The 26,857-nt window shown below is 42.1% G+C and overlaps 3 protein-coding genes across 4 annotated transcripts; 1 reads left to right on the top strand and 2 right to left on the bottom strand.

The window, feature by feature from the left end:
* Nucleotides 1-1,739: 1,739 nt before the first annotated feature.
* Nucleotides 1,740-13,675, top strand: slc27a1a (solute carrier family 27 member 1a). Its single transcript, XM_080775260.1, has 13 exons — nucleotides 1,740-2,210; nucleotides 2,697-2,865; nucleotides 3,428-3,822; nucleotides 4,365-4,532; nucleotides 5,995-6,064; nucleotides 6,538-6,629; nucleotides 7,286-7,395; nucleotides 7,669-7,878; nucleotides 9,327-9,453; nucleotides 9,878-10,015; nucleotides 10,724-10,888; nucleotides 11,880-12,026; nucleotides 12,378-13,675. The coding sequence occupies exons 2-13, from the start codon at nucleotides 2,699-2,701 to the stop codon at nucleotides 12,533-12,535; spliced, it is 1,947 nt and encodes a 648-aa protein (XP_080631386.1). The 5' UTR covers nucleotides 1,740-2,210; nucleotides 2,697-2,698; the 3' UTR covers nucleotides 12,536-13,675.
* trim35-13 (tripartite motif containing 35-13) lies at nucleotides 13,577-22,285 on the bottom strand. Of its 2 annotated transcripts, none has more exons than XM_080775262.1 (6): nucleotides 21,903-22,285; nucleotides 15,910-16,005; nucleotides 14,892-15,122; nucleotides 14,760-14,782; nucleotides 14,529-14,647; nucleotides 13,577-14,381 (listed from the first exon to the last, which is right to left on the bottom strand). In XM_080775262.1, exons 1-6 carry the CDS (start codon nucleotides 22,239-22,241, stop codon nucleotides 13,843-13,845), a joined length of 1,347 nt encoding a protein of 448 aa, XP_080631388.1. In that variant the 5' UTR covers nucleotides 22,242-22,285; the 3' UTR covers nucleotides 13,577-13,842. The 2 variants fall into 2 exon arrangements, with proteins under 2 accessions (XP_080631388.1, XP_080631387.1); XM_080775261.1 differs by lacking the exon at nucleotides 21,903-22,285 and adding an exon at nucleotides 17,980-18,445.
* An 871-nt stretch (nucleotides 22,286-23,156) lies between these two features.
* On the bottom strand, nucleotides 23,157-26,857 carry vac14 (vac14 homolog). The gene has a single exon (XM_080777129.1). It carries the CDS (start codon nucleotides 26,750-26,752, stop codon nucleotides 24,335-24,337), a length of 2,418 nt encoding a protein of 805 aa, XP_080633255.1. The 5' UTR covers nucleotides 26,753-26,857; the 3' UTR covers nucleotides 23,157-24,334.

Below are 26,857 nucleotides of genomic sequence, written 5' to 3'. Positions count from 1 at the left end.
TATGACCCGGCCGGGGATCGAACCCCAACCTCCCAGTTTCAGGGCAGACACACGCAAACCAGTGCTGACCACACCCCAGCGACCACCGTGCCCAGGGCACACCCCCGTGGAACCGCCCACTGTCCTTTCTCCCCTGCCAGAACTAGAAGGAAGCTCTCTCTGCCTTGTGAGTTCTTGGGGGACATCAGACACTGGGAGGTCTCTAGGACTATGGTTTGCCTCCTGCCTAGTGTCCTCCTACGTCTCACCAGACTGTTCATCTGTGCGGTGTGCATGTGTCCGTCCGGGTCCGTCCTTGTCCACACTTGGCCTTACTCTGGTGTATTTGAGTCAAGGGAGCCTTCTCTGCGTCTGTGTCACTGTCATAGTTGTTGTCGTTGAATCTGTCCTATGGAGTCTCTCTTCCTCCCCTCCTCTCGGGAAACTCTGGGGTATTGCTTATTTGTACGGTCTGTAGCTTGCGTGGTGCCCTCTTGCGAGTGCTGCAACAGAGGTTCAAGATTCAAGATTCAAGATTGCTTTATTTTGTCATAATTTCCAACTGTAGCAGCAGAAAAAAACGAAATTACGTTTCTCCTAGTTAAAAGACAGCACAGGCTCGTACAATAATAAATTATCAGTGCAAGACATACTAAGTATAATAAATAAGTCCTAAAAACTACAGGGATCCATAAAAAGATTAATAGAATAAAAAACCATTGCTAACCCCTGTTGCCCTCCCAGACTTTCCTGGAGGTCAGCTGTCTCTCCAGCATCACCGACCTTCCTCGGTTGCCATCCAGACTTTCCTGGAGGTGACTGGTTGCCCAGGGAGTTCAGTTTGTAAATACATCAAAGATGCGAATATAATCCAGACCATTTCTAATGGATGCCTTGGCCTGGAAGAGAGGTCATCAGGTGGTCTACAGAAGTGTCTACAGGTTATCTGCACATTTTTTAAGTGACAATTTATTAATTGTCAAAACACAAGAAATACGCAGGGCAAAAGTGCGAGTCATTGTGAGCTTGTAGTTTGGCTATTTCCACAAATTAAATTAACACATGTATCTGTGGAATCGAGTCAAAGTAAATGTAATGTCTACAATTAAATTAAATTAAATGCAAGTGTTTGTTAAGGTGTGTGTGTGTGTGTGTGTGTGTGTGTGTGTGTGTGTGTGTGTGTGTGTGTGTGTGTGTGTGTGTGTGTGTGTGTGTGTGTGTGTGTGTGTGTGCATGCGTGTGTGTGGGAGGGGACCTCTAAAAGATGAGACAGCTCCTGACTCCTGTGCAAAATGTACAATATCTCATAGGCAGGCCTTCAGTCTGCAGGGAGCAATATAAACCAAACTCAGTAAACTCACAGATGCCTAACTTAACTGTATTATAGGACCAAAACATGTTGCAGAACAAATATGATGCTAAAATAGACTTTCATTATTTTGTAATCACATCTATGTGATTGTGAGGTAAGGTTCGCGTACTGTATTGCATTGCATGTACTGGAGTATAGGCTACAACAGATTTGGTACATTTCATAACCAGCATTTAGTAATACCATCCAGCATCTGCAAAGTGCACTCAATCACTGTGCAATGGCAGAAACAACCAAAAAAGAAACAGGGGCGGGGAAAATATCGACTGTCCAATCGAAATGAGCAACAGCTTGACGAGCATTAACCGCATCCAATGGCTACGCTCGCTGACTAGACACAACCCCGATGTGGGCGGTGCTCCAGCCTCCAGTTGGTTGTAACGGGTCGGGTACCATTCAACATGGAGTACAGAGGATAGCCTGATTCATTCCATTTCCAGATTCCGGGTGGATTTCGAGCACATTTGCTCTCGTTTGAAATTATTTTCTCTCTGTTTTTTGGAATATTTGAACAGCTGGATATCGAGGGGTTGCTCTGTATTGTTTGTTACGTTGTCAATTCCCCTCGCATGGAAGCTGTTTACAATCCAAGTTCAACCGCGTTGACTAGACATAGTGCATTATCACTGAACTGTGAACAAACTATTGTAACACTGCAACTATTGAAACTGTTGTGATCAAACATTAGATTGTTTTTTTAAAAGGTTCAGTCAGTGTATTCGTATTGTTCTCATTAACTGCAACCAACCGGCAGAACGGGTTACCTTAGGCTTGACTGTGGACGTGAACTCAATTACAATATTTTTTAGACGGGGTTAGTAGGTGAAAGGTGAAATCGCTCTGGTCCGCTGTTGAATAGGTAAGTTGTTGTCTACAGTACATTTGCTTGCATTTTAGATTTTACGCAGTACACGTACAGTCAGTGCAATGAATGAATACAATGACCTGGCATGACATCCATATTATAGGCTGCTTAAATGCGAGTGTTTGGGGATAATCTGTCCCACACAATTAAATCCTCTGTTATTTATCTCGGGGTGTAGCCCCGCAGGGGTCCATTTGGTTACTGTTGTTTTGTACAGATTGTACAAGCTCTGAGTTACCTAACTTAGACTGAGTGTTTTACTGTGTAGTGTGCATGCACTGCAAACAGTTTGTGTTCAAATGTTTTGATATAGGCTAATATCATATGCATTATATTTTATATAATTGGTTAATGTACTTAAGTAAATGTACAATATCAAATTAACCTGATGTTTATATATATACTGTATATATAAACCCATGAAGCCTAGTATATTCATTCTACGTTATTAAAGTCCTCTCTTTATCTCATTTCCAACAGGAATGCGCAATGTGGCGAGTGCCTCAGTCTCTCTGGGGTCACTGGGGCTGCTGCGGCTCTTCGGGGTGCCCTGGTCCTGGAGCTTGGCAGCAGGCCTTGGGGTCTACCTGGGTACGAGTGGTTGGAGGTACTTCTACATCGCGCTGCGCACTGCCAAGAGAGACCTGAAGTAAGTTTTCATATGATATAGTATATACCAGGTCCATAAGGCAGTGCTGCTCAAACTTTCTTAATTTCAAGGACCCCCAGTTTGATATGCATGTACATACTCCTCAGAGTTACAGAACTTTAACTTCCTCAATGAACCCTGGGGGATCCAGACCCCCCAGTTTGAGAATCACTGCACTGCCAATAATGGTTAATAATGCTTGTTTTTGACCACCTCAATAACCCAATCTGATTGATTGATTGAATTACATTGTAATTGACAAAAATGCATATGCATAAACATATTTGTACATATATCTGTCAAAAAGTTAAAACAACAAAGCTCGAGAGCTACTTTCCATTGTGATCCTTTGAGTGTAAGTGTGTGTGTGTGTGTGTGTGTGTGTGTGTGTGTGTGTGTGTGTGTGTGTGTGTGTGTGTGTGTGAGTCACCTGGTAGATCCAGAAGAGGTGGTTGTTGTTGTTCACCCCTCCCTGCCACAAGGTGTAACAATAAACCTATAATTAATCACGCTTGTGGTTCTCTGGAATGTAAATGTACCCTTTTCCTGTAACCACATCTAGTGGCCTCTATGTGCTCATGCGAGTGAAGCTGGCATTGTGGAGCCACATGCGTCGCGCCAGCAACATTCCTTCCATCTTCGCCGAGACCGTGAAGCTCCACCCGGACAAACCGGCCCTGATCTACGAGGCCACCGGCGAAACATGGACCTTCACCCAGCTGGACCAGCAGTCTAACACGGTGGCCCAGTGGGCAAAGGGTCAGGGATGGACGTCCGGCGACGTGGTGGCGATCTTCATGGAGAGCAGGCCACTGCTGGTGGCCCTCTGGCTGGGGCTGGCCAAGGTGGGCATCGAGGCTGCCCTCATCAACTTCAACCTCCGACGCGACGCGCTCTTGCACTGCATTGGCGTGTCGGGGTCCCGGGGCATCGTGTTTGGAGCAGAGCTCGCTGAGGGTAAGCAAGGCTAAATATTTAGCGCATTCTGTTTGTGTCCATCACATGCATTCTGTAGTCAGTATTGTGTCCCATGATGTGTTCCACTGTCAGCATTCTGCCTGTCTCACACTGTACGTTGCCAACATTGTGACTCTGTCATGGTATGTGACCCATTTTCCCTCTGTGTGTCCGTGACATCACAATGTCTTAGATTAACATTCTGGCATTCCTACGGTGTCATATTCTCTAGGTACATTGTAGCACTTATTGTATTTGTTGCCTATGACATCAGTCAATCTTCTGTGGCAGCACACTGTCTTCTGACTAATATGTTAAAGATTCGCCTCCAATATTACATTTACATGTCTGCAACCCAAAATCAACAATGAAAGGCTAGTATAAAAATGAATTGAATCCAGTCTGTTTACCCATTTTATTTTCATTGTGCCCAATGTGCAGTACATTATAGTAAACCTCCCAGTGTCTACTACAGTAATGCAACTGAATTAACCAATGCCCTCTCTTCTTGTCTCTATATCATCCTTTTTACGGATTGTCAGCCATGTTGGAGGTGAGTTCGTCCCTGAGCCAGTCCATGGTATGCTTTTGTTCAGGAGAGCTCAGTACTGTGCTTCTGGGGTCTCTTGGTGCCCAACCCCTGGACCCCATATTAGCTTCTGCCTCTAGACTTCCCCCTCCTCCTTGCCTTCTCCCCAAAGGCTTCAATGGTGAGTGTAGTAGGCCTGTCGCAGTTATTACACAATCGCCTTATTGCAATTATAAAGCACAATCATTTTTCATCGTTAGAATCATATCCATTAATCTCTAGAAAACAGAGAGATGAAATGGCATATTTTCATCACTATTTCCATGTCATGACTCATTGTCCATGCACACATTGCAAATCTACTACATACTACAATCATTCTACCACATACTACACTAACATGTAATTATTCGACGCATTGTGAGATGTTAGAGCAGCAATATTTGCTATCTTTGAAAGTAGAGATTTGTATATGGCTTGTTTTGTTTATTTATTTTCATTTCATTGGTACCAGTCATCGTCAGCAGTTTCTTTGTATATTTAAGTTATTTGTCATATCTGCCTTTCACTTTTGTATACAAAGACTGCAGAAATGTAATTTTATTTACATGTTGCAATGTTGCCAATGCCAAAAACACAATGAAATCATCAGTCACAATTATTTGAGTGACACTTTGCTAAATGTCATGATCGTGACAGCCGACACATTTACACTCTGTTTTTGTACTCCCCCAAGACACTGATTGTATATTTTCAAATAGTCCCAACTTTTATCATATTCAAACATTCACCATGATTTGTCTGTATTATTTAAAGTGCTAACCTTTTATTTACACCTATGCTATTTTGGTTTTATTGCACAAAGAATGGAAGGAATCTCAGGGTTTCCTGCAGGAGAAAATGTCTAGTCTAGGTGCTACTAGAGTGGGTGGCATGTTCAGTACACCCACACTGGGGCTGCACAATTTGGCCAAAATGTCCTCTATATTTATGCCAGATATACAATATGACTATGGTTCACACTTTCACACACATTCATGTCTACATTATGTCGGTGATCTATTTTTCGGACGTTTAGCCACGGTGCTGAGTGACTGCTAAGTAATTCCATCTCGGTGGTGCGCCTAGAACTGGTCTGGCAGAATGCCACACTGAAATTCTTCTCATTCTTCTTTTAGAAGAAGTTAGATAACCACTAGAATTCTCTCTAGTGGTTATCTAACTTGTGATAAACTAAGCTGGGTTATTATTAGTCATTTTGTATTCAGAATAGTTCTTGACCTTTTTTCTGTGGTAGACCTGGATAATAGTTTGCTGTTTGTGTGCTCTCTGAATCACAAATGTCTTAACTACGGCATATCTGCTTCAGCTTATTTATGTAAGCAGACAAGTCTTTTCCAATGCCAAGGCATAATTAATTTTATTCACAAACAACATTGTATCATTACTGTGCGCCAAAGATTATTTTGCCTGACACTCTGGATGTGTCCAAAATGTGTTAAAGTACTGGAGATGATGTACAGGTACATACTGTGCTTGTCCTTATTGGGAACAGTAAATTACCATCCAGATGTTGGGTACAAAGTGTTTGTGGTTGAGGATCTCATCACATTCAGTGATTTACACGTTGTTTCCTTCTACAGATCGCCTGTTTTACATTTACACTTCAGGCACCACAGGACTTCCCAAAGCTGCTATTGTGGTACACAGTCGGTAAGCTCACAAACCCATTATTTAAGATCTGAGGACGATTCTACAAATGCCTTCTAAATCAGTAGTTCTCACACTCTTTCAAGATTCAAGTAAATAAAGTTAATAAACAGATGTTCGTACTGCGCTGTGGGCTTGTATATCTGCAAAAATCTAATTTGGCAAACCGGTACATGCTTACCCGGTTTTAATGTGTTAATCCTGGTGTCCCTATTTCAGGCAAACTTTCAAAAATGTTACATTAAAAACAATTCAGAAAAAGCTAAAATAGCCAATTCACAAGTTCACAGCGTGTCTCGGTACAACGCATTGTAAGCTTGTAGATGAGCTATTTTTGCTATTGTTGTATGGTGAAGGATATAGGGTTCGAAGGGTAATTCTCATTGGAAGGGTTCGCTCGCTGTGTGGGGTTTGTTTGGCTACTGGAAAGATCACTGAGGAGATTATAATACCTCACATGTCCATCTCACCCACAGCTATTTCAGAATTGCTTCTTTTGGGTATTATGCCTTCCGCATGCGTTCTAACGACGTCATCTACAACTGCCTGCCCCTCTATCACTCAGCAGGTACAGTAGTCTGCATATAAGTCTAGTCTGACTAAGTCTAATACTATTTTCTTTCTTTCTATTGTTTTACTTCACTCTGACCTTCAAGAGCGCTAATTTACCATAGGGATTGAAACATCTAGTTCTATTAGCTATACTATTGTACTATATATATATATATTCACTAGCGTATTGTGTTAGAAATGTGTTATTTATGTAATTTTTGTTGATAGATGCTAGGTTTGAGGTCTTTAGTGTCGGCAAGGGCACCTGCTATCCTGGTTAATTTGACCACTGACTCTGTTGTTGATTGACTAGGTTTCCTCCCGGTTATTTGCCGACGCTAAAGAGCATCTGCTAAATGCCTAAAATTGTAGATGAATGTTAATGGTGCGTTGACACTGGCAGATATAAAAGATACAAAGCTACACAGCATATTTGAAGATAAAGTTTAAACTAGCTCAATGTTTTTGTAGCTGTTGTAGCTTTTGTGGCAGCTACATACCATACTTTGTATCTTTATGTCGCCAGCTTCGACTGCAAATTAACGGTAGACTGTTTCTTTCTATCTCCCTAACATGAAGCATCATGCTGCAGGGCGTATGATGCTTCATGTTAGATAGATAGATTATATTTGTAAGGGAAGATATCCAAAGTCCATGCTTTGTCCTGTTCAGGTAATATCATGGGCGTAGGTCAGTGTCTGATCAATGGCCTCACCGTGGTTGTGAAGAAGAAGTTCTCCGCTAGCCGCTTCTGGGAAGACTGCACCAAGTACAACTGCACAGTAAGGCGTTAAATATATTGTCGGTGTTGAGCAGTATATCTTTTTATCTCCCATATTTCTTGTACTTTGTCTCATGATTATAAAAGTGTCATGCAAGTGTGACGAGCTGTGAACTTTTTCAATTTCCTGAAGGTTTTTGGGACATAGAACATCGGTTTCATAGAAAAGATATGTCGTATTAAAATTGTACAGACAAATAGATGACCAAACATGTAAATTGGTGTAAGAACTGCCGAGATTAAAAGCCTCAGGTTATTCTGTTTCTGCCTATAGGTCGTGCAGTACATTGGGGAAATCTGTCGCTACCTCCTGTCCCAGCCGGTGCGGCCGTCGGAAAAGGCCCACCGCGTTCGCCTGGCCGTAGGGAATGGTCTACGCCCCAGTGTGTGGGAGGCCTTCACGGAGCGCTTTGGCGTGGCCCAGGTCGGCGAGTTCTACGGAGCAACCGAGTGCAACTGTAGCATCGCCAACATGGACGGCAAGGTCAGTGGATGACGACATTATTGGCATCAAAATGTACAAAATAATGCCTTCTAAATCAGTAGTTCTCAAACTTTATTCAAGATTTTCTTTTTTTAAATGTCCAAAAATTGCAGATGTACAAGATCACAACGCAGTGTGAAGTGACACACTGTGAGCTTGTCGATCTGCTATTTTCAAATAGCAAGTATAAAATAGGTGCTTGAATGTATGTTTTTATAATAAAAATCTAAATCTCTAAAGGAACTACCGGTAGTAACTAAAGCTGTAAAATAATTATAGTGAAGTAAAATGTTTTACTTCACGTGTGTGTGTGTGTGTGTGTGTGTGTGTGTGTGTGTGTGTGTGTGTGTGTGTGTGTGTGTGTGTGTGTGTGTGTGTGTGTGTGTGAGAGAGCGTTAAAGTGCCAGTTTTGCACAGCATGATTGTAGCATAATTGTAGCTCACATCTGTGAAAAAAAAATCTTATGAGGAATAAATTTGCCTCCTGTGATATAGCTGAATATGGGGTAGGCAGGAAGTCTGCACTACTGTATTTTAACATTAAGTTTAACATGAATGGTGGTACTTGTAGACATATTTTCTGAGGTGGTACTTGGTTTAAAAAGGTTGAGAATCACTGCTGTACAGCTGCTTAAATTGTGCTGCCTACCTATTTGTTTGAAGTGAACTTAAGTTACAGAGAGTATTTTACACTTTATTGCTGCATGTCTAAGTATTGGGCAGGTCACTTTCCTGTTCAATGTGTAGCAACTTGATTGCTACACATTGCTTTTGTTCTGTGTAGATGATTTTTAAGCACTCTTGTATTCGGTATCGGCTAACACAGAAATTGTTGGATCGGAATCTGTTTGGAAACGAAAAAAGTCTATCAGGACATCCTTAGTAAAAAGTATAATATTTGTATCAAATATTAAAAAGTATGAAAAACATGAAATACTCAATTAAAGGAAATGTATCAAAATTGTACAGTATTGCGTAAATGTAGTTGCATCAATCAATAAATCAAGCTTTATTCATAGCACAATTCATACAGCAAGTGCAGTTCAATGTGTTTCACAGGAAAAATAAGTTCAAAATGCAGAGATGAATACATAAAAATCAATGCATTCAAAATTATAATAATGTAAAAGAACAAATAAAGCGTGAAGAGATGAATACATAAAAATCAATGTATTCAAAATTATAATAATGTAAAAGAACAAATAAAGCGTGAAGAGAATTGCAGCCATGTAAAAGTCAAAGCAATGCTAGAAAGATGTCAAGATTTCTTAAAAAAAAATTCCACTGATTCAGGGACCCTCAGGCTGTTCCAAATCTAAAAGCTGCGTCTCCATATTATCTTTGCATTATTTACTTTGCACCACTGCTTGTTTACTTTTCGGTTTTCACATACAGGTACAGTATTTGACTGTATTCAGGTTGAGCAGGTTATTTCTGTCTGTCACCAGGTTGGAGCCTGCGGGTTCAACAGCCGGATCCTCCCCAACGTGTACCCTATCCGTCTGGTCAAGGTCGACGAGGAGAGCATGGAGCTGGTGCGAGATGGCCACGGTCTCTGTGTGCCTTGTCGTCCCGGTAACTCCACCACATCTTTTATCCCTGATGTAATATATCTAAATGAGATGTTCCCGTCTTAATAGGATCCTTGTTTGGTCTTCTGAAACCATCTCATTGCTAGACCTGTCACAATTGTTACGTGAGCGCCTAGTCGCAATTATTTGAGACAATCGCAATTATTTCGCATAATCGTCATAATCGTTTCCATGTAAAATAATGTTCATACATTTCAGATCAGCTGTATGTGTTTGTTTTTTTGGAAAGTATGACATTATTATAAATGTGTCAGTAATTTATTTGTATTTAAGTTATGTGTCATATCTGCCCTGTGCAATCTTTGATTATGAGGCCTAAATTTTTTTTTTTGTGTGACAATTAATCGTCAACTAAACTGTCTAATGGTGACAGCCCTACTAACAGCTCTCATCTTTGTCTTTGGCAGGAGAGCCTGGCCTGCTAGTGGGTCGTATTAACCAGGCTGATCCACTACGCCGCTTTGATGGCTATGCGAGCCAGGACGCTACTAGGAAGAAGATAGCCCACAATGTCTTCAAGAAAAATGACTCTGCATATTTATCAGGTCAGTTGTGCTTATATCGAAATGAATGATTCCAATTAAAGTGGACCTTACTATTCCAGATATACTAAACAAATTGTTCTGTGTCAAATCAACCGAGTTTAGCCCCTTTCTGAACCCTCGGTTACTTTTTCTGAAGTTTGGACGTACGGTACCCCAGGGTCCCTGTGAATACAATATAGTACAATAGTATAGCTAATGGAACTAGATGTTTCAATCCCTATGGTAAGTTAGCGCTCTTGAAGGTCAGAGTGGAGTAAAAGAATAGAAAGAAAGGGGCTAGCCAGAGTTATGAGTGTACAGCGCACGTCTCTTTAAATAGAAGCAACCTTCTGTCATTTCAAGAAATGTAACCAATTTGAGTTGTGTCAAGGTTACAAACTTAATTTGTTTTATTTCTTTGATTTATCACCAGTGTTTATTTTAGAGATACGAGTGACGCACACCCAGCAGGACAGAATGTAGATATTCCAAAAGGAATGATTGAACAGTACACTCGCTACATGGCTGCCCGCACATTATTTAATGCTCCAAACACAGTTCCCTTGGAAGGGAAGGGGCGATTACTCACTTTGCATTCAATCACATGGAAGGAGTGTGCAAACATTCATTCATTTCCGTGTATACTTTTCCAATAGCCGTTCATCCCAATAATGCAGAGGTTTAAAATCAGCTTCCTCTGCGTGTGTGTGTTCCTTTTGCCCCAACAAGGTGACGTTCTGGTGATGGACGAACTAGGCTACATGTATTTCCGCGACCGCAGCGGAGACACGTTCCGATGGCGAGGGGAAAACGTTTCGACCACCGAGGTGGAGGGCACCCTGAGCAGCCTTCTGGACCAGACCGATGTGGCCGTATACGGGGTGACAGTGCCAGGTGACCACTAGATTTGTCTGATGTCATTTTTTCAGAAGCGGTCAAGAGGTGACATTTCAACGGGTGCTGGATCAGAATAGATCAGTGGTTCTCAACCAGTGGTCCTTGAGGGGGTTCCAGGTGGTCCCCAGCTAAATGATGGAGAGTTGGTAACCAAATGGACCCTTATAGACCTGTAACTCTTGAGAGTGTAAAATGAAACCAAATGGGTTCATTTGGTTTCATGTTACGCTCTCAAGAGTTAAACATTGTTAAACATCTGCATTATTTCATATACAAGTTGAACTGTTATCTCTCCTATGGTTCCACATCAATATAGCATGGAATTGTGGACAAAACGTATCCAACGAGAACAATATATTCCTAGTTTTGGATCTGAGAGATTAAATCTCATCAAATGGTGGTTTGTGGCTCAAATGCTGAATCATTAATGGACCGAAAAAGTTAAGAATAGAGTGGCAAAATAACAAGGTCTTTGGACAGACCTTGATATAGAGTGTCGCAGTCCCGCCCCCTACCAGGGCCCAGGAAATGATTCCCCGTTCATTTTCCTCATAGACATTTCAAAAAGTATTTATTTAAATACCTTTTAAGCCTCGTACAAAGCCAACTGGAGTTGTGAGAAATCATGACAAACACAATTTTTCGTGCCGAACAAATAATTCGAAAGAAGAAGATGGCAATGGCACGGTTTAACAATGTTATTTTTCTTGTTTTTCTTCTTTGTAATTATTTGTTTGGTCCAAAATGTTGTGTATGTTGTCAACTCGAGTTGGCTTTTAAAAGGTCTTAAATACTGTAAATACTTTTTGAAATGTCTATGGGAAAAATGCATTGGGAATTATTTCCTGGGCCTGGCGTCGTCATGAAAGGGGGCGGGACTGCGACGCTCTATTGGGGTTGTTTTTAACCTTTGGCATGTTGTATATTGCTTTGGAACATATTGAATTATTATATTTTTTAGCATGAATAAATGATCCCATGTTCCCAGGTGTGGAAGGGAAAGCAGGCATGGCCGCCATTGCTGACGAGGCAGGGAACTTTGACTGTGACGCTTTCCTGCGGGGAGCTCAACAAGTCCTACCCCCGTACGCTCGCCCTGTGTTTCTACGAATCTCTCCGCAAGTAGATACTACAGGTAAACTACTCTGATCCTCCTTGCGTCATACACACACACACACACACACACACAGTATATTTTTGCTGTCGGATGGAAATCTTGTATGTCCAGAACCATAACCATTACTTCTTTATTATTTTAAAGATATTTTTTAAATAGTGAAAATAGCCGGTCTACAATGTTCACAACTATGCGTCGTGACTCACTGTGAGCTTGTAGATCTACTATTTTCAGTACTTTCAGACCCTCTTGTATGATGATGTAGGACATTCATTTACAGAAAAAACATAAATAAGACTTGGAATATGGAGAGACGAGGTTTATGCCGACAACAACGATGTATAATGTACATTATGTGTTTCCATCCAGGCACCTTTAAAATCCAGAAAACCAGGTTGCAGAAGGAGGGCTATGATCCACGCCTCACAGCTGACCAGATCTATTTTTTAAACTCCAGAGCAGGGCGTTATGAGCTTGTGGATGAGGAGTTGCACAACGCTATTGTGGAGGGAAGGATGTCTCTATGAGATAGACCGGCCCCTGGGCGGTGCAGTCAGGGTGCCTCAGACGAGGGAGGAGAAGAGGGGAGACGCGTACATCCTCTTTCTCTTAGTACCTCTTCCCTGGACTTTAACCTTTCAGGGACCCTGTAAAAGGGCTACTTCAGAAGGCAGCCATAGTACTGTTACAGATAACCTCTTATAATGAATAATAACACCCTGTGATGATGACATAGTGTGAGGGCATTCGCCACAGTTTTATTTCATCGCTTCTGTGTAGTTTAGCCAAATTGAACTCCTCAAATCCTTCACGCTCCACACAGCACAGAAAATAGAGCGCCATCTTTTTGGAAACCAGGATTGTAATGTTACAATTGGAATATGTGTCTTCTGGTTGAGGGCAAGAAGGAACAGGAAGGAGTCACATGCAAAGTCATGCACAGAATAGGCCTCTTCTTTCTTTCTAGTTTAAAGTATGTTGCAAGCAAGCATGCAGAACAGTTATATCCGTGTACACACTACACAGTGAATCTCGGGTGTTAATTTAACTGCAAGTATACAAATGGACCCGAAAGGGTCAATTTGTACACTTGCAGAGTTAAATTTACACTCAGGATTTAGGTGTAGTTTCAAGCAATACTTGAGTGTTGGTTTAAGGTTTTGGATGGTGTTACTGCTGTGTTAGCATGACTGAGGCTGAAGAGTGGAATACACAAGCCTGCTAGGTCAAACACTAACTGTAGAAGGGTTTATTTAATGCACTGTTACATGCTGATGAAAAACTAAACCTGATTAATGATGTTTGAAGTATTGAACAATATGCGCTGGCACGGGTTTACAAAAAACAAGCAACTTGTTCCTGTATGTGCCTTTATATATGAATATTTATATGAATATGAATATTTGTATCTTGTGTTCCACAGAATTTGTGTGTAATGATGAATTTCCTGAACAATAGGAGCTCAAAAGAAATGTTGAAATCATTAAATGATTCATCACCCTTGTCTTGCAAAGCGCAATTGCATACACTGTGGTTGTTACCCTACATATAATAACATGTTTTATCGATAGAGATTGTATAGATGTACATGATCAATGAAACTAAGCATAATTTTAGATCTTGTGGCACACATGTGTTTGGGAGTAACAAATAAATATTTTAAAATATATTTGGCTCTTCCAAATGTACTGATATCTGTCATTGATACAGCTCTCTCTAATATGACGCATTGCGTTTTCCGTTTGCAAAACAGTCCTTTTCGTCTGGCAACACCAACATACGGTGCAGTATAATTTAGGCTCAACACTGCTTGCAACATGTATCCCAAAGGCAGCTAGTCTTCCACTGATACGTTTATGATCATAGGCAGGACCTTAAGTGGGTGCTCTTTGCATGCAGTGCAGAAGTATGGGAAGACTTTATACGCAATCACGCCTGTGAAGGCATACAGGGGTGTTCTCTCCCCAGGGTCAAAGAAGGTAACCTTGCCCCTGTCCATGTCCAACACCACTCTGACCACGTGCGGCTCCTTGCTCATAGTCAGGGGTTCCCATGGTGCGGTGCAGGCCTTGTGCTCTCCATTGCGAAACCTGATAGTCCAGAAGCCCTCTCCGGGAGTCAGGACGTGCTTGCCCTTACGGTTGATGCACTCGCTGGCGATCCCCAGTACCCAGTAGGTGTTATCCTTCACCCCCACGTCCCAAGTGTGGCGCCCAGAGGAATAGCCCTCGGCGCCCAGTAGCTCAGCGCTAATGTCGAAGCGCTCAGGGTTGTCTGGCAGCTTAAAGCTTTGGGAACAGGACTGCACGTCTGTCAGGTCCTCTGACAGGATGAAGCAGCTCGCTGCCGTGTTGGGATCCAGAACCACAGGAGCTTTGGGATGGGAAGGAAAACAAAGAAATTAAGTCAATTTTATTCATAAAAACAACCAGGTTGACCAAAGTGCTGTACAACATGATAAAACAACACGATTACAAGGTCAATGGCACGGTTTAACAATGTTATTTTTAAAGCACTCACTCCATTTAACAATTCTCTTCATCTTCCTCCACACTTTGTACCGCAAAGAGCCGAGGTGTATTGCCACATCCAGTAGAGCACCAGGAATCCTCTCTGGATCCAGGGGACGTTTCCAGGTTCTAAAATGACAGTAACCTTTCAATTAATATCCTTGAAACAACAATACTAATGTCAGTCATCCGTGCATAGTTTTCCTAAAGATCAGCCTACTTGGGGCTTCAGTTGTTTTACCTCTTTATTGTGTCCTTGTAATTCTGAAACACAGATAGATGACATATTTCACCATTTGATATATTCAGGTGTCGCAACTTCAATTAAAGATCAGTATTTTCAGACAAAGCTTGACATGTCGGTTATATTTACCAGCAGAAAAGGGATATCTTGAGATCTCAATTCTTGCTCCGCTATTTTAATAGTGTTGGTGAGGGATGCCACTTCATTGTCCATGTCCTCGATATTCCTGTGGAGGATGTTCGACTTCTGTTCCTCCTCAGCCTTTAAGGCAGAAAGCCTAGTTTCCTCTTCCTCTCTCAGAAACAGGTGAAGAGCTTCAAACTCATCTTTGATCTGCCTCGCGGTGTGCTCCACCTGGTTCTGGGAAGGAAGGAATGCAGTGGAAATGTAAGCTTTTTTCAACATATACATTATATTCTATAATGTCCTCTCACTAATGTGCACTACGGCATGATGCCAGTTTGGTCGACGACAACCAAGGCCAGTCCACTTTGCTCCACTACATTTATTTGGAAACTTTAGTTACTAGTTACTTTGATTATTATTACAAAGCAATAAAGCATACATTAACTACTTCAGCTCTATATGCATTTCGTCCATTCAAAAATCTACACTCACAATGCATCTCATTGTGAGCTTGTAGATCTGCTATTTTCAAAATATTTGTTATACATTTGAAAACTTCAAATGGGATATTCTGCATAGTGAGTTATTTCTACTTTTGGTATACTTTAATTACATTTTGATATGAGGATTCTTTTTTTAACAATGGCTTCTATTTCAGCGTGCTTTCCAACAAAACAGAGGCTGTAGAAATATTGAACCAATGGAAAGTAGTAAACAATGCTTTGGACAAAGCATTTTGGACCCTCAAACTGTCTGCTAATGCAACTAACTCCACCACCTATCCCCCCCTCATGCAAGTAATTGACAATATAAAGTCACAATACCAACTTTGATGCGTATTGCGTTGTTTTCAAAATATGAGGTTTTCTTAATTTCCTGAAAAATGTCAATTTTATTTTGGAGTTAGCTGGTTTGTTCCCGAATAGTTCTATGTCAATCAGACACATTTAAACACCTGTGTTGGTCCCCAACATGGCAGGTGTAGGACTACATTTGAAAGTCATGATGATGGATGGAGTACCTTGAGATGCTCCGCCGTTTGCTCGTGGACTGCTTTGACCTTCCTGTACAGCTGCAACTTCTCTTTCAAAGGCTGCAACGCATTCTTCAGCTCCTCCTGGAAGGTCAGTGACACAAGGCGTCATCACTTCAATATAGTGTCAAACAGGACGTGCATGCTGTCTGCACCATAGAGTATTATGTCTGCACGTGGGACTTTCAGCCAGTGGTGGAAAAAGTATCAATACTGCAATATAGGAATAGGCCTACTTTGTTACAACAAGTACTAAAGTTTTCATTCAAATAAATGTAGAAGTAACAATATTTCGAGATGTAGTGGAGTAGAAGTAAAAGTCGGGAATACTCAAGTAAAGTTGAAATACCTAAAAAAAAAGTACAGTATAGGCTACAGTTAATGTACTTAGTTACTTTCCACCACTGGTCATCATCACTTCAATATAGAGTCAAACAGGGCTTGCATGCTGTCTGCACTACGTGCGCCTTTTCAGCTGCCTCACAATGTTCCAGTTCCACTGAACCTCTCACCTTGCAAGTGTAAAGCCGAAACAACACAGCGTTGAATTAAAGAGGCAAATCTCTGGGCTAAACAATGTTGTGGCAACGATCGGTGAGGTCAAGATCATGTGCCCAGAAAAGCTAAACAGGTGGCAACTCAAATTCGATCCTCTCACATTAGCCTCGACTTAACCCAAGGCTTCCGCGTTCTTAAAAGCTCTCAAGGAGGGCAGGTGGGGAGAGAGGAATGCATACTGTGACTTTGACACACTCCTGAAACCTCATGGGAGTCAGGTTTCATCCAGTAGCCCTGTCAGTGGCTGACCAAAAATATACCTCTATTATTAGAATGCCAATCAACATTGCTGCACACTATCAAGAACACATTCTTTTTTAGCTCATATCAAGGGGAGATCAGTACAAGGTTGTCCATCACAACAGTCCATTTTCTCATTTTTATCCGTTTTATGTTCATAAAACGGAAAGTTTGTCTTTCTTGGTCTGCAACTGTGCATGCATTATTTTCCTTTTCTATGTCCATTGACCTCTTTTAACCCATTTAGGACTGAGGCCATTCTAAAAACACCTAGCAACAAGGCAAAAATCACACCTGTGTGAAGTGAGGGGCGCTCTTATCATCATAGTACATCATCATACATCATCTCATTCTGGACCATCACAATTTGCATCCTCACTTTTGTCTTCAATGTTTGTGTTTACACACTTTTGTCTTCGATGTTTGTGTCTACACAAACACTCAAAGGCATTTGTCCAATAATTCAATAGCAGAGGTTGGACAAAATCTGATTATTTTGTTTCTCAACTGATTCTGACAGGACATTAGGTCTACTAGCCAGGATAAATAATCTACCCTAATCTACTCACTGCAAATACCATAGATTTGCCCTAATCCAAGATGCCACCAATGACAACCTATTATAAGGCAATATTTTCAAAATGTCATTATGCTTTAAGTAGCATGTGACATGCTAGGGGGTTTTCATGATTCTGAATCCATTCCAAGCATTAGTTTTGCACAAAAAACACTCCTTGGGCTAAAGACTGCCCAAGGAGTGTTTTTCATGCAAAACGAATGCTTGGAATGGATTCAGAAGCATGAAAACCCCCTAGTTTGACATGTCACATGGTGCTTAAAGCATAATGAAATTTAGAAAATATTGCCTCAGTGTCAGTGGTGGCATATTGGATTAAGGAACATTTAGGGTATTTGCAATGAGCAGATTAGGTTAGATTTTTTATCCTGTCAGAAACAAAATATTTATTACTTTATTTACTGGACTACATATGCCCGTCAACAACAACCCCAAAAGGGGTTCCAGTCTTGAAGGGTAAAAATACAAAAAAGGGGTTCCCGACAAATACTCATAGGCCAGATGCTCAATGGATATAAAAAAACAATGGGAAATGTACAACTTCCATTTCCATTCAGTAAGTTCACCTTCTGGCTGCTTGTTGTCTGAGAGTCATACAGTCAAACAAAAAGAAAAATCAAATGTCCCACATGTCAATGATCATTCTCTAATGGTTTCAGTCACCTTTATGTTCACTTGCCTACCTTACAGTCGTGGGCACCTTCCCTAATGGGGTAGAATGTGTGTCCTATGTGTGCAGCCTCTTTTTCACACACAGCACAGATGGGCTCCAAGTCTTGCACGCAGAACAGTTTGAGCTTGTCTCCGTGTCCTTTGCAGGCCTCCGGGTCATCCATAATTCTGTCCTTCTTGAAGGATTCACAGGTCCTCTGCAGTAAGGTGCTCACTACTAAGTGCTCCATAGAGGATCTGCGGCCACACAGAGGGCAGCAGCGTGAGTCTCCACTGGCCTGCGTGTCCCAGCTGTCTCTGAGACACCCTTGACAGAAGTGGTGTTTACAAGTAAGCACCACCGGCTGATTGAGAATATTTCCACAAATGGGGCAAGACAGGTCGTCCTCACGAGTGCGTCTGGTGGCCATTCTGCCTTTGAGGGTTCTTAATAACAACCCTGTGTCAGCTAAGGTTACAATGCCCCTCCTAAGCCTCTGCTAGGCAGCCTTATACTGTATGAATATGGCCTGGAAAAAAAGTGTCAATACCTCAGTGACCACAGTATGTCTATCTGCACTGTGTTGCATTGTGTCAGGCATGTGCACTGCAGTTACCCAAATAAACACCACCATAAGATTCAAATCCCACAGGGATGAGGGATAACAAAGGGAAAACTGGTGCCGGTGCTAAAATATATCAACTAAAAGTGACTGAAAATAGACTAGAGTGCATCATGCATGTAGTGATACAAAATGATCTCATCTGTGTCAGAACACACTTGCAGCAACATGTCACAGAAGAATGGTAGGTATGATGATAAAAGATGTTTTAGATCAAACAAAAGGCTTTCAGGCAGGATATAAATAGAAGCGGTATGCGTTTAGGCCAGGGTAAGAGAATGTCCTTCTTTTTGCCCTGTCTGTAGCAGTAGCATAGATATCTGTATCAGTAGTGGTTGTCCTCACAGAGTCAAGATCCAACTTGACCTGAAAAGAACAATATCATGCTTTACTTTTATTTTTAAAGCAGGATATAACTTTACGCAGTGTCACTGATTTTTGAGAGCAACTGATTACTTGCCCAGAGCATGGTGTAGGGCAGACTACACTCCTGCTCAACAACTGGACCTTAGACATATTATTAATAGGAACGTAGTCACTTAATGACTATAAAAGCAATTAGCGAATATGAAAAATATGGCAATTCAATATTTTGTTGTGGGAGTAAATTTACAAAGACGCCATTAGTCCAGAAATAGAGTATAGGATAGAGAGATATAAACTCTAGGAAGTCTGTCCACTACCATTGCAGTGCAGTCCACTATCAGTCCATGGTTGAGCATTTATACCAACTTATTGCTTATTAATACATGGAGCACTTATTAAGTTGAAGAGGACATGCAGGAGGCGAGAGGAAACAATGAATTACACAAGGTGCTTAAGACCAGAGATTACAGCCATACTGTACAGCATACAGTTATAAGATGAGATAAGATAATATGCTGTAATAACTGCCTCATTGGATTGATATTTTAACCACAGTGTCATGTGAGACAGAGACAACAGAGGGAGTGTCGAGGAAATGTGGAATACACTGAGTTATACATTTAAGGAGATCAAATCACTCATGGGAAACTAAACTATGAGAAGCTGTTTTATGTCTTTACTGACATTTGACCTGTGACTTGTGTGGTCTGAGGGGGTCTTCCCATTTCTCATGTGTTAAGACACACCTACTCCCTGACGGGGGTAGGATTGTATTTAAGCTGAAGTCTGACTGAGTTGTGTTGAGTCACTCAGTACATGGTGTTCCATTGCAACGCTTCATTGCTGGCTCCGTATTCGAATACAAGATTCTAATACTCTGAAACTCTGAATTGTGTCTGTCTCATTATGTTGTTTAACTGTGTTATAAGTGCTCTCCGAAAGATTCCAGAACAGGAGTACTACTATACCTATATTATTCATATTATATTACATTATGTTGCATGGTAACTTGCTAAAAGGCTTTCAAAACTATAGCCCACCATATTTTGCTGTCTCATCAATGTGTGTTTGAGAGATTTGACTACCGGTATATGTTGATTCTTCGCTTGTGAAGATGACCATAAGTGACTTCATGATGTCTTGGGTGAGTGCAAAGATAGCTGATGACTCTGAGGCTGGAATGACCAGTTGCAATGACGGTACTTTATTTTATTTAAAGTGCTTGCCTAATATAGGTTGCCTTCAAGTGATGCTGCAGCTTTGCTGGCTTTATAGATTATTTTGACAGCTGCCCTACCATATCATCAGAGATGTGTAAATTAAACGGTTTTGCTTGTTTGTTTAAACGGCTCAGTTTATTGGTAGCTCAGCTGGTAGGCGCATGCCTTTGGAGTGCAAGGTCCTGGTCTCAACCATGGGCAGCGTCAACTCAGCGTATGAGTAGCACAGCTTGGGTAAATAAGTCGTTGTGGGGTAAGCTGATAGGTGTTATGCTCCACCTCAGCAACCCCAACATAGTAACTCAGAGGACCCCCTGTTGAATATAGTCAAATATAGCTGATCTACAAGCGCAACCACATCGGGTTGCATGTTGTGAGCCACCAATCAAAAGTTCAGCATCCACTCTGCCCCAAATTTTTATCACAGATCTAATCAATGGATGGTCAAATGTGACTTCAATTACACCCACAGGGGGGCGCCACTAATGCTAAAATGTCAGTGTATTGTTGCAGAAACTTCCATCGAATTTGGCATACAAAGACCTCATGAGTACTACTACCAATGTAAAAGTAGAACAATATTTGCATAACATGTACATAAAGTACCAAAAGTAAAAGTACTCATTGTGCAGAATGTCCAAATTTAAGTTTTCAAATAAACATATCAGATCTACAAGCTCACAATGCATCATGTCATGACACATTGTGAGCTTGTAGATCGGCTATTTTCAAATGGGCAAAATGTATGAGTGACAATAGCTAACAATGCATGATGCACCATAACGGCACATGCTGCGAGTTTGTTGGCTTGGAGGGGGGCCTAGTATAGATTCCGTTCATCCAAGTATAGTTTATGGGTTTAAATAACTATTTTACTGTGTAGGCTCTCGTTTCCTAAATATTAGGCAAAAGGTCAGTGTCTGTCAGAATGAGGAACTATATGAAGATCTGTCTTAATAGCAGGCCTGAAGATCAAACAAGCCACTCAGTAAACGGGGGCATATAAATAGTTTGTATTCAGGATTTGCTAATTATGTAAGAATTTGAAGATGTTAAATTTACAATCACTAATTAATTGAAATCTAATTGAGTTTGTGTCTAGGTCACCCATATAGGTTTTTGTAGGCTTCCAACTTCAGCTAATAAAATTCGGATAGTTGTATGCATATCATTTTTCATTAATAAATGTTGATTTAATGTGCTCGCATTCCTTTATAGACAGAAATACACAGATAGTAGCCTATAATGCAAGACTAATGTGAAACACTACAGTCAATTCACAGATGTGATCTCTGTTCGCTTCCCATCGAAATTCTGACCCAATAAACGAGCAACTGAGTGACATTTGTTTACATGTTTGGTGCGCTTGACAAAAGTGCAGCGTGAGCACAAACCGCAGCAAAGGAAAAATGCAACCATGTTGCAACTTCAACTACTGAACTACTATGTGTGAAGCACCTTGTGTAAATTGTTTCCTCTCCTCCCGCATGTCCTCTTCATCTTAATAAGTGCTCCATATATTTATAAGTAATAGATTGGTTGGTATAAATGCTCAACCATGGACTTGATTTGTGTGTGTGCATACAGAAGAGTTATTGTAAGCTTAAAGCACACAATAAACCAGATACACATTATCCTCTCTGATAACCCTCTAACAGCCACTGTACACTGATGCCTTCCCCACTAAATATTTACACTTTTTTAGTGGTAGTCTAGTGCATTTCTAGAGCAATTATAATAACTTACCTTGCAATACTCCAAGGCCTCCATACTAGGAATGTACACGCCATGATTCATATGCAGACCTAATTTATAGCAAGTATAACAAATAGGTTCCAGGTCAGCCACACAGAAGAAGGACAATTTATCATGGTGTTCCTTGCATGTTTTCTCTCCTGGTGGTCCATGGTCCTGTCTCACGCATAGAGGACACAATTTAGCACCATATTTCCCCCAACACGTCGCCAAACAGGACCTACAGAAGCTACTGTTGCAAGAGACACAGCTCAGGACCATCGGAACCAGGAAGATTTCTTCACACACAGCACAGTAGCTATCATCCCCATCCAAGACATTATCCTCCATGCCTTCCTCAAAATGCAACTGTGACTAATGCATGCGAGACTGAGGCGTGTGAACCATGTTCCTCATGTATGTACAGTATGTGCCATGGTCGTTCAGCTAGTTAGTCACACCAAATGGGGGTCACATGGATGTGGGGGTGGGGCACAGCTTTACGTCCCTAGACAGCAAACCTTTAAAGGTCCTGCAGATTTTATTACTGTCCATTTCATTTTGTAAAGCCGACTTGATCCTCTTTTACACTCAGCCACTTGTATGTATCTGAAATTAATAGTGAATTACCACAATATAAATAACTTTCATGAATAGCTTTGTTGCTTGGTATATTTCATATACTGTAGCCTTTTAAAACCTTTAGACTGCCAAGCTGCACGGTACAGGATTAGATTTATTGAAGGAGTCAAGGAGAAGAAATGTTTCGGTCACCGATAACCTTCATCAGTGACCATTGAAGCGTCTCCTTCAATAAATGGTCTACTCCTGTGCAGTGCAGTTTGACAGTGTGGTGCATATCAATAATCTGCACATAAGCTTTTATTCTAGGTGTGCAAATTGTGTTTGAGGTAACAAAGCAATGAACTGAGGGGAAAACAATTAAAATAAAACACACCCGCACACGGTCCTCGAATGCAAAGATGTTTTCATCATGTTATATTATTTCATAAATGATAACCTTTCCCATTAAAAATGTCAGTGCGTTGGGCCCTTGCTTTGTCTTCTCCTACGCACCGGTCGCCTTTATAGGTGTGCAAGAGACATGCTTTTGAACAAAGCAATGAAGAAATTAAACTTAGAATGAACACCAGTAGTATAGTATTAGTAATAATAATTGTTATATATTTTGTTATATTTGTTTTCCATTTTCAGCATGGACTATGTTTGCCTACACAATGTTACACGATCATGGCAATTAAGTCGGAATTTTTAACATGGTCAAGTTTATTGTATTTCACACAGGTATCACAAAAAGTGCTGGCCTTCCTTAATAATGTGACACAGGCACAGTAATGAAAAGAAAAGAGATGGAATGTGTAAATTCGTGTAAAAATAAGTCAGGAAAACAATCGAATCAACACATGGAAATGATATGGTGACAATTCTGACAAACAAGCTTTAACCACTTAGCTCTATTTTATAGAGACTTTGGCTATTCTAATAGCTGATCTACAAGCTCAAAACACATCATGATGCGACAGGTTGTGATCTTGACTTGTAAATCTGCTGTTTTTGGTAATTTAATATTTTCAAAGAAATGTGACCATTTCTACCTATGACATGCTCAAAGTAGGTATGCCAGGGTTTAAGTGATTAAAGGACAGTACTAAAGATGAGGCATTATCACCAAAACACAAGCATCATCAATGCCTTACTGGGTTGACATTGACAATAAAACAATTGGCTAAGGCCTTATTCAGAGGACATTGACATAATAATATATATATATCTTCTCTCTTATCATAAAAGAGAATGAATGTTTTGACAGAAGAGATCATTAGATTACATTTCAGCTGTGTACATGATTACATCAGTGCTAATATTTGATTAGGCCATCTATTCATATACGGGTAGTTCAAGACAGCCCACTACAATACAAGTGCAGATTAAGATGAAATTGTAAAAGACTATGGAGCGTAATACTGAGACGTAATTCAACTTTACTTGAAGCATTGTTCATATTTCAATGGTGTGAATATAGACTGCTCCTGGTAGATGCAGTGCAAAATGATGAGTTATGCCGGAGGCATAATGGTAACATGACGACGCGACCCCCACCAGCGATCAAAATTGCACAAAAGTCCATGTGTACTCACTCACAACATAAAGTGGTATACTGCCATTAGCCTTGAGTACAAGAATGTGTTCAAGAATATTTAACTGCCTCTAAACCATGTGAGATCGCTCCCATGATGAACTCCAGACAAGAGAGTACATGTGTATTTTAGTACATAACATTGAATCTTTCATTAAGAAATTAATTAAATTAAGAAATCTCCTTTTTAAATACATTTTTGTCTTCTCAAACACTAACCTTCATTAATGCTCTCCTATCTGTTCTCAGTAGTCAGAGGTCACTGTGGCACAAAAAGAAAATGAAGTCATATCAACTTCCTGTCGGGGTGGTCTGTGGCACGCCCACAACGCAGGTGTCGGACTTCCAGGTGCTTGCTCTGGACCCGATCAAAGTGCTGCAAGAGATCATTGTAGTCTATCTGGGCGTGAGGGGACCGGATCGGGCGCCCAGGGCCGTCCGTGTCAGACGTCACCTTTCGCCGGTCAGCGCTTGCCGGGGTGAAGACACTGGTGCCCTGCTGTTTAGATTCCATGTACTTGGACTCGTCGATAGTCCTCATGAGCTCTGGGTTGGGGACACAGCGCAGACGGTGCGAGAGCAGCTGGAAGGCCTGGCTCTGCGGCAGTAGCATCAATAGGCCATACAGGGCTTTGATCAGGTAGGGGTTGTTCTCCACGTCTAGGAGCTGGAGTCGCAGGTAGGTGAATATGGGGCTCTCGATGAGCTGGACCAGCTTGTCCACCTCCATCAGGAAGTCCACAGTCACCTCCAGGTCTCCAAACTTCTGGATGAGAGCGTATGCATGTTTATAGTTCTGCGTGAGGAAACAGAGTGACACAGTGGCCACAGGGTTGTGGCACCAGGACCGATACAAGCAGCAAAACAGTGAACAGCTCTCTTGTGTGTGCAGGTCTTTGAGCTGGTTGCGTAGCTGGAAGAGCTCGGCAGAGGTGAGCAGGATGGTGTTCAGTGTCTGGACCATGGTGGAGGCGAACTTCAGGTCCTCCTCCTTCAGCAGGATGTCAGCCATGGAATGGAAGATGTTCTCCGCATGGAGCAGCAAGCACAGCTGCCTGATGATGAACGCCCCTCTATTCTCCAGCAACTTCCTCTCCAGGCTGAAGCGTTTCAGAAGATTAATCATGAACTTGTAGAAGTATGAGTTCATGCTCGGAGTAGAGGGGGACGTGTCCACTGCTTTGGAACCAGGCGGCTGCCCTAACTTTGGCACTTTGAGCTCCTGCTTGTTATCTATGTTGTCACAGGAGCCTGCTGGGTACGACTGACCGGCTGGCGATGACGCTATCTCGGCCAGCACCTCCAGATCCTTCAGTATGACCTCGTCGGACTCGTCAGACAACGTTTTCAGCAGCATAGGAAACAGGCTGTCTGTGTGACGGAACATCTTACGTGGCGTCTTGATGTAGAGATGGTAGAGCCATTTCAGCACAGCGATGCGCGTCATCATGCCGGTGGAGACATCACGGAGGTGGCGGTCCAGAACTTGAACGATACCGTCCAGGTCCAGTGTCACCTGTGGCCGGTCAGCGGTCGCTGGGGTGAAGAAGCTGATATTGCTCAAGCCAACAGACTCCTGTGACGCGCTGAGCATATCGTTGCCGTCGCCTTCCGTCTTGGGCAGACCGTCTTCCCTGGGAGGTGATTCCGCGTCTTTCGGGACCACTTCGTCCTCGTCATCCTCGGGGGTGACCAGCTTCATCAGGCTATGGTTACACGCGCTGGCCGCTTCTTTGGTGCTCTTCTTCCTGTCGTCGTACGAGAGGCAGGGCAGCACCGCAGTGAGGATGCCAGAGGAGTAGGGAAGCACCACCCTGCCCGCCAACTGGATAAACTCTCTCATCCAGGTCATAGCGGTCAACTGAATGAGGTCATTGGTGAGTTTGGACTCGTCTGCTACCTGGCAGTGGATGACCAGGATGTTGGCCATTTCTGCAAATTTCACACTAGAAGGCGTTTTCTTGATTTCCTTCAGAAACTCTCCCAGCACCACCTCGCATGTGCGGCGGATCTCTTTGCTGTTGTCACCCAGGATCTGGAACAGTCCGTCCAGGATCTCGGGGAGGTAGTCCAAGAGGTTGATGTCTGGCACAGACTCCAGGACCAGTATCCAGGAGATAATGAACTGACGAGCATACTGATTGTTGGAATATATTCTCTCTCTCAACAAGGGGACAAATGCCACCAAATCAAACTTGTTACTTTCCGTCACTATGTCCTTCAGCAGCCTGTCTAGTAGCTCAGATCCACTTTTCACATTAGGATCAGGGTCTGCAGCCAGCTTGCTGAGCCCGTCAAAAAGCAGATTAAAGTGGGGTAAAACAGCCCCCCTGGCCACCTTAACTATATTGTAGAGGGCCTCGCAGGCGTAATAGCGCAGGCGGCTGTCAGAGTCATTGAAACACGTGAGCACGGGCTCGATCAGCTCCTTGAGATACAGACCCGAGTCTTTGCCGAGAGCGATGGAGCAGGCGGCCAGCCCGATGAGACCCCCTTTGCGGCTGTGCGGGTGCTGAGACAGGGCGAACTCCGCGGCCAGGATCTGGATGACATGTCTGATCTGAGTGGAGTTGTTCTGGGCCACGAACTCGCGCACCAGCTTCTCTATCTCCAAGGCAGCGACTTTCCTTTTCTCGTACAGCTTGTCGTTGAGCGCCCTGACGATGTTGGGCGTCAGCGGCGAGAAGTCCTTCTCCTGGTTCATGTTTACAAGCTGTGGCGGCACTTGAGTCGGCCAGAGAACTGCGCTGTATCAAACGGCAGCTTTGTACTTTATGTACAGAAACCTTTGAAAGTAATTCCGCTCGGC

This window comes from Protomyctophum bolini (assembly GCF_963924005.1).
Source record: "Protomyctophum bolini genome assembly, chromosome: 11".
NCBI classification, from domain to species: Eukaryota; Metazoa; Chordata; class Actinopteri; order Myctophiformes; family Myctophidae; genus Protomyctophum; species Protomyctophum bolini.
This window is presented reverse-complemented; position numbering and strand designations above follow the sequence as displayed.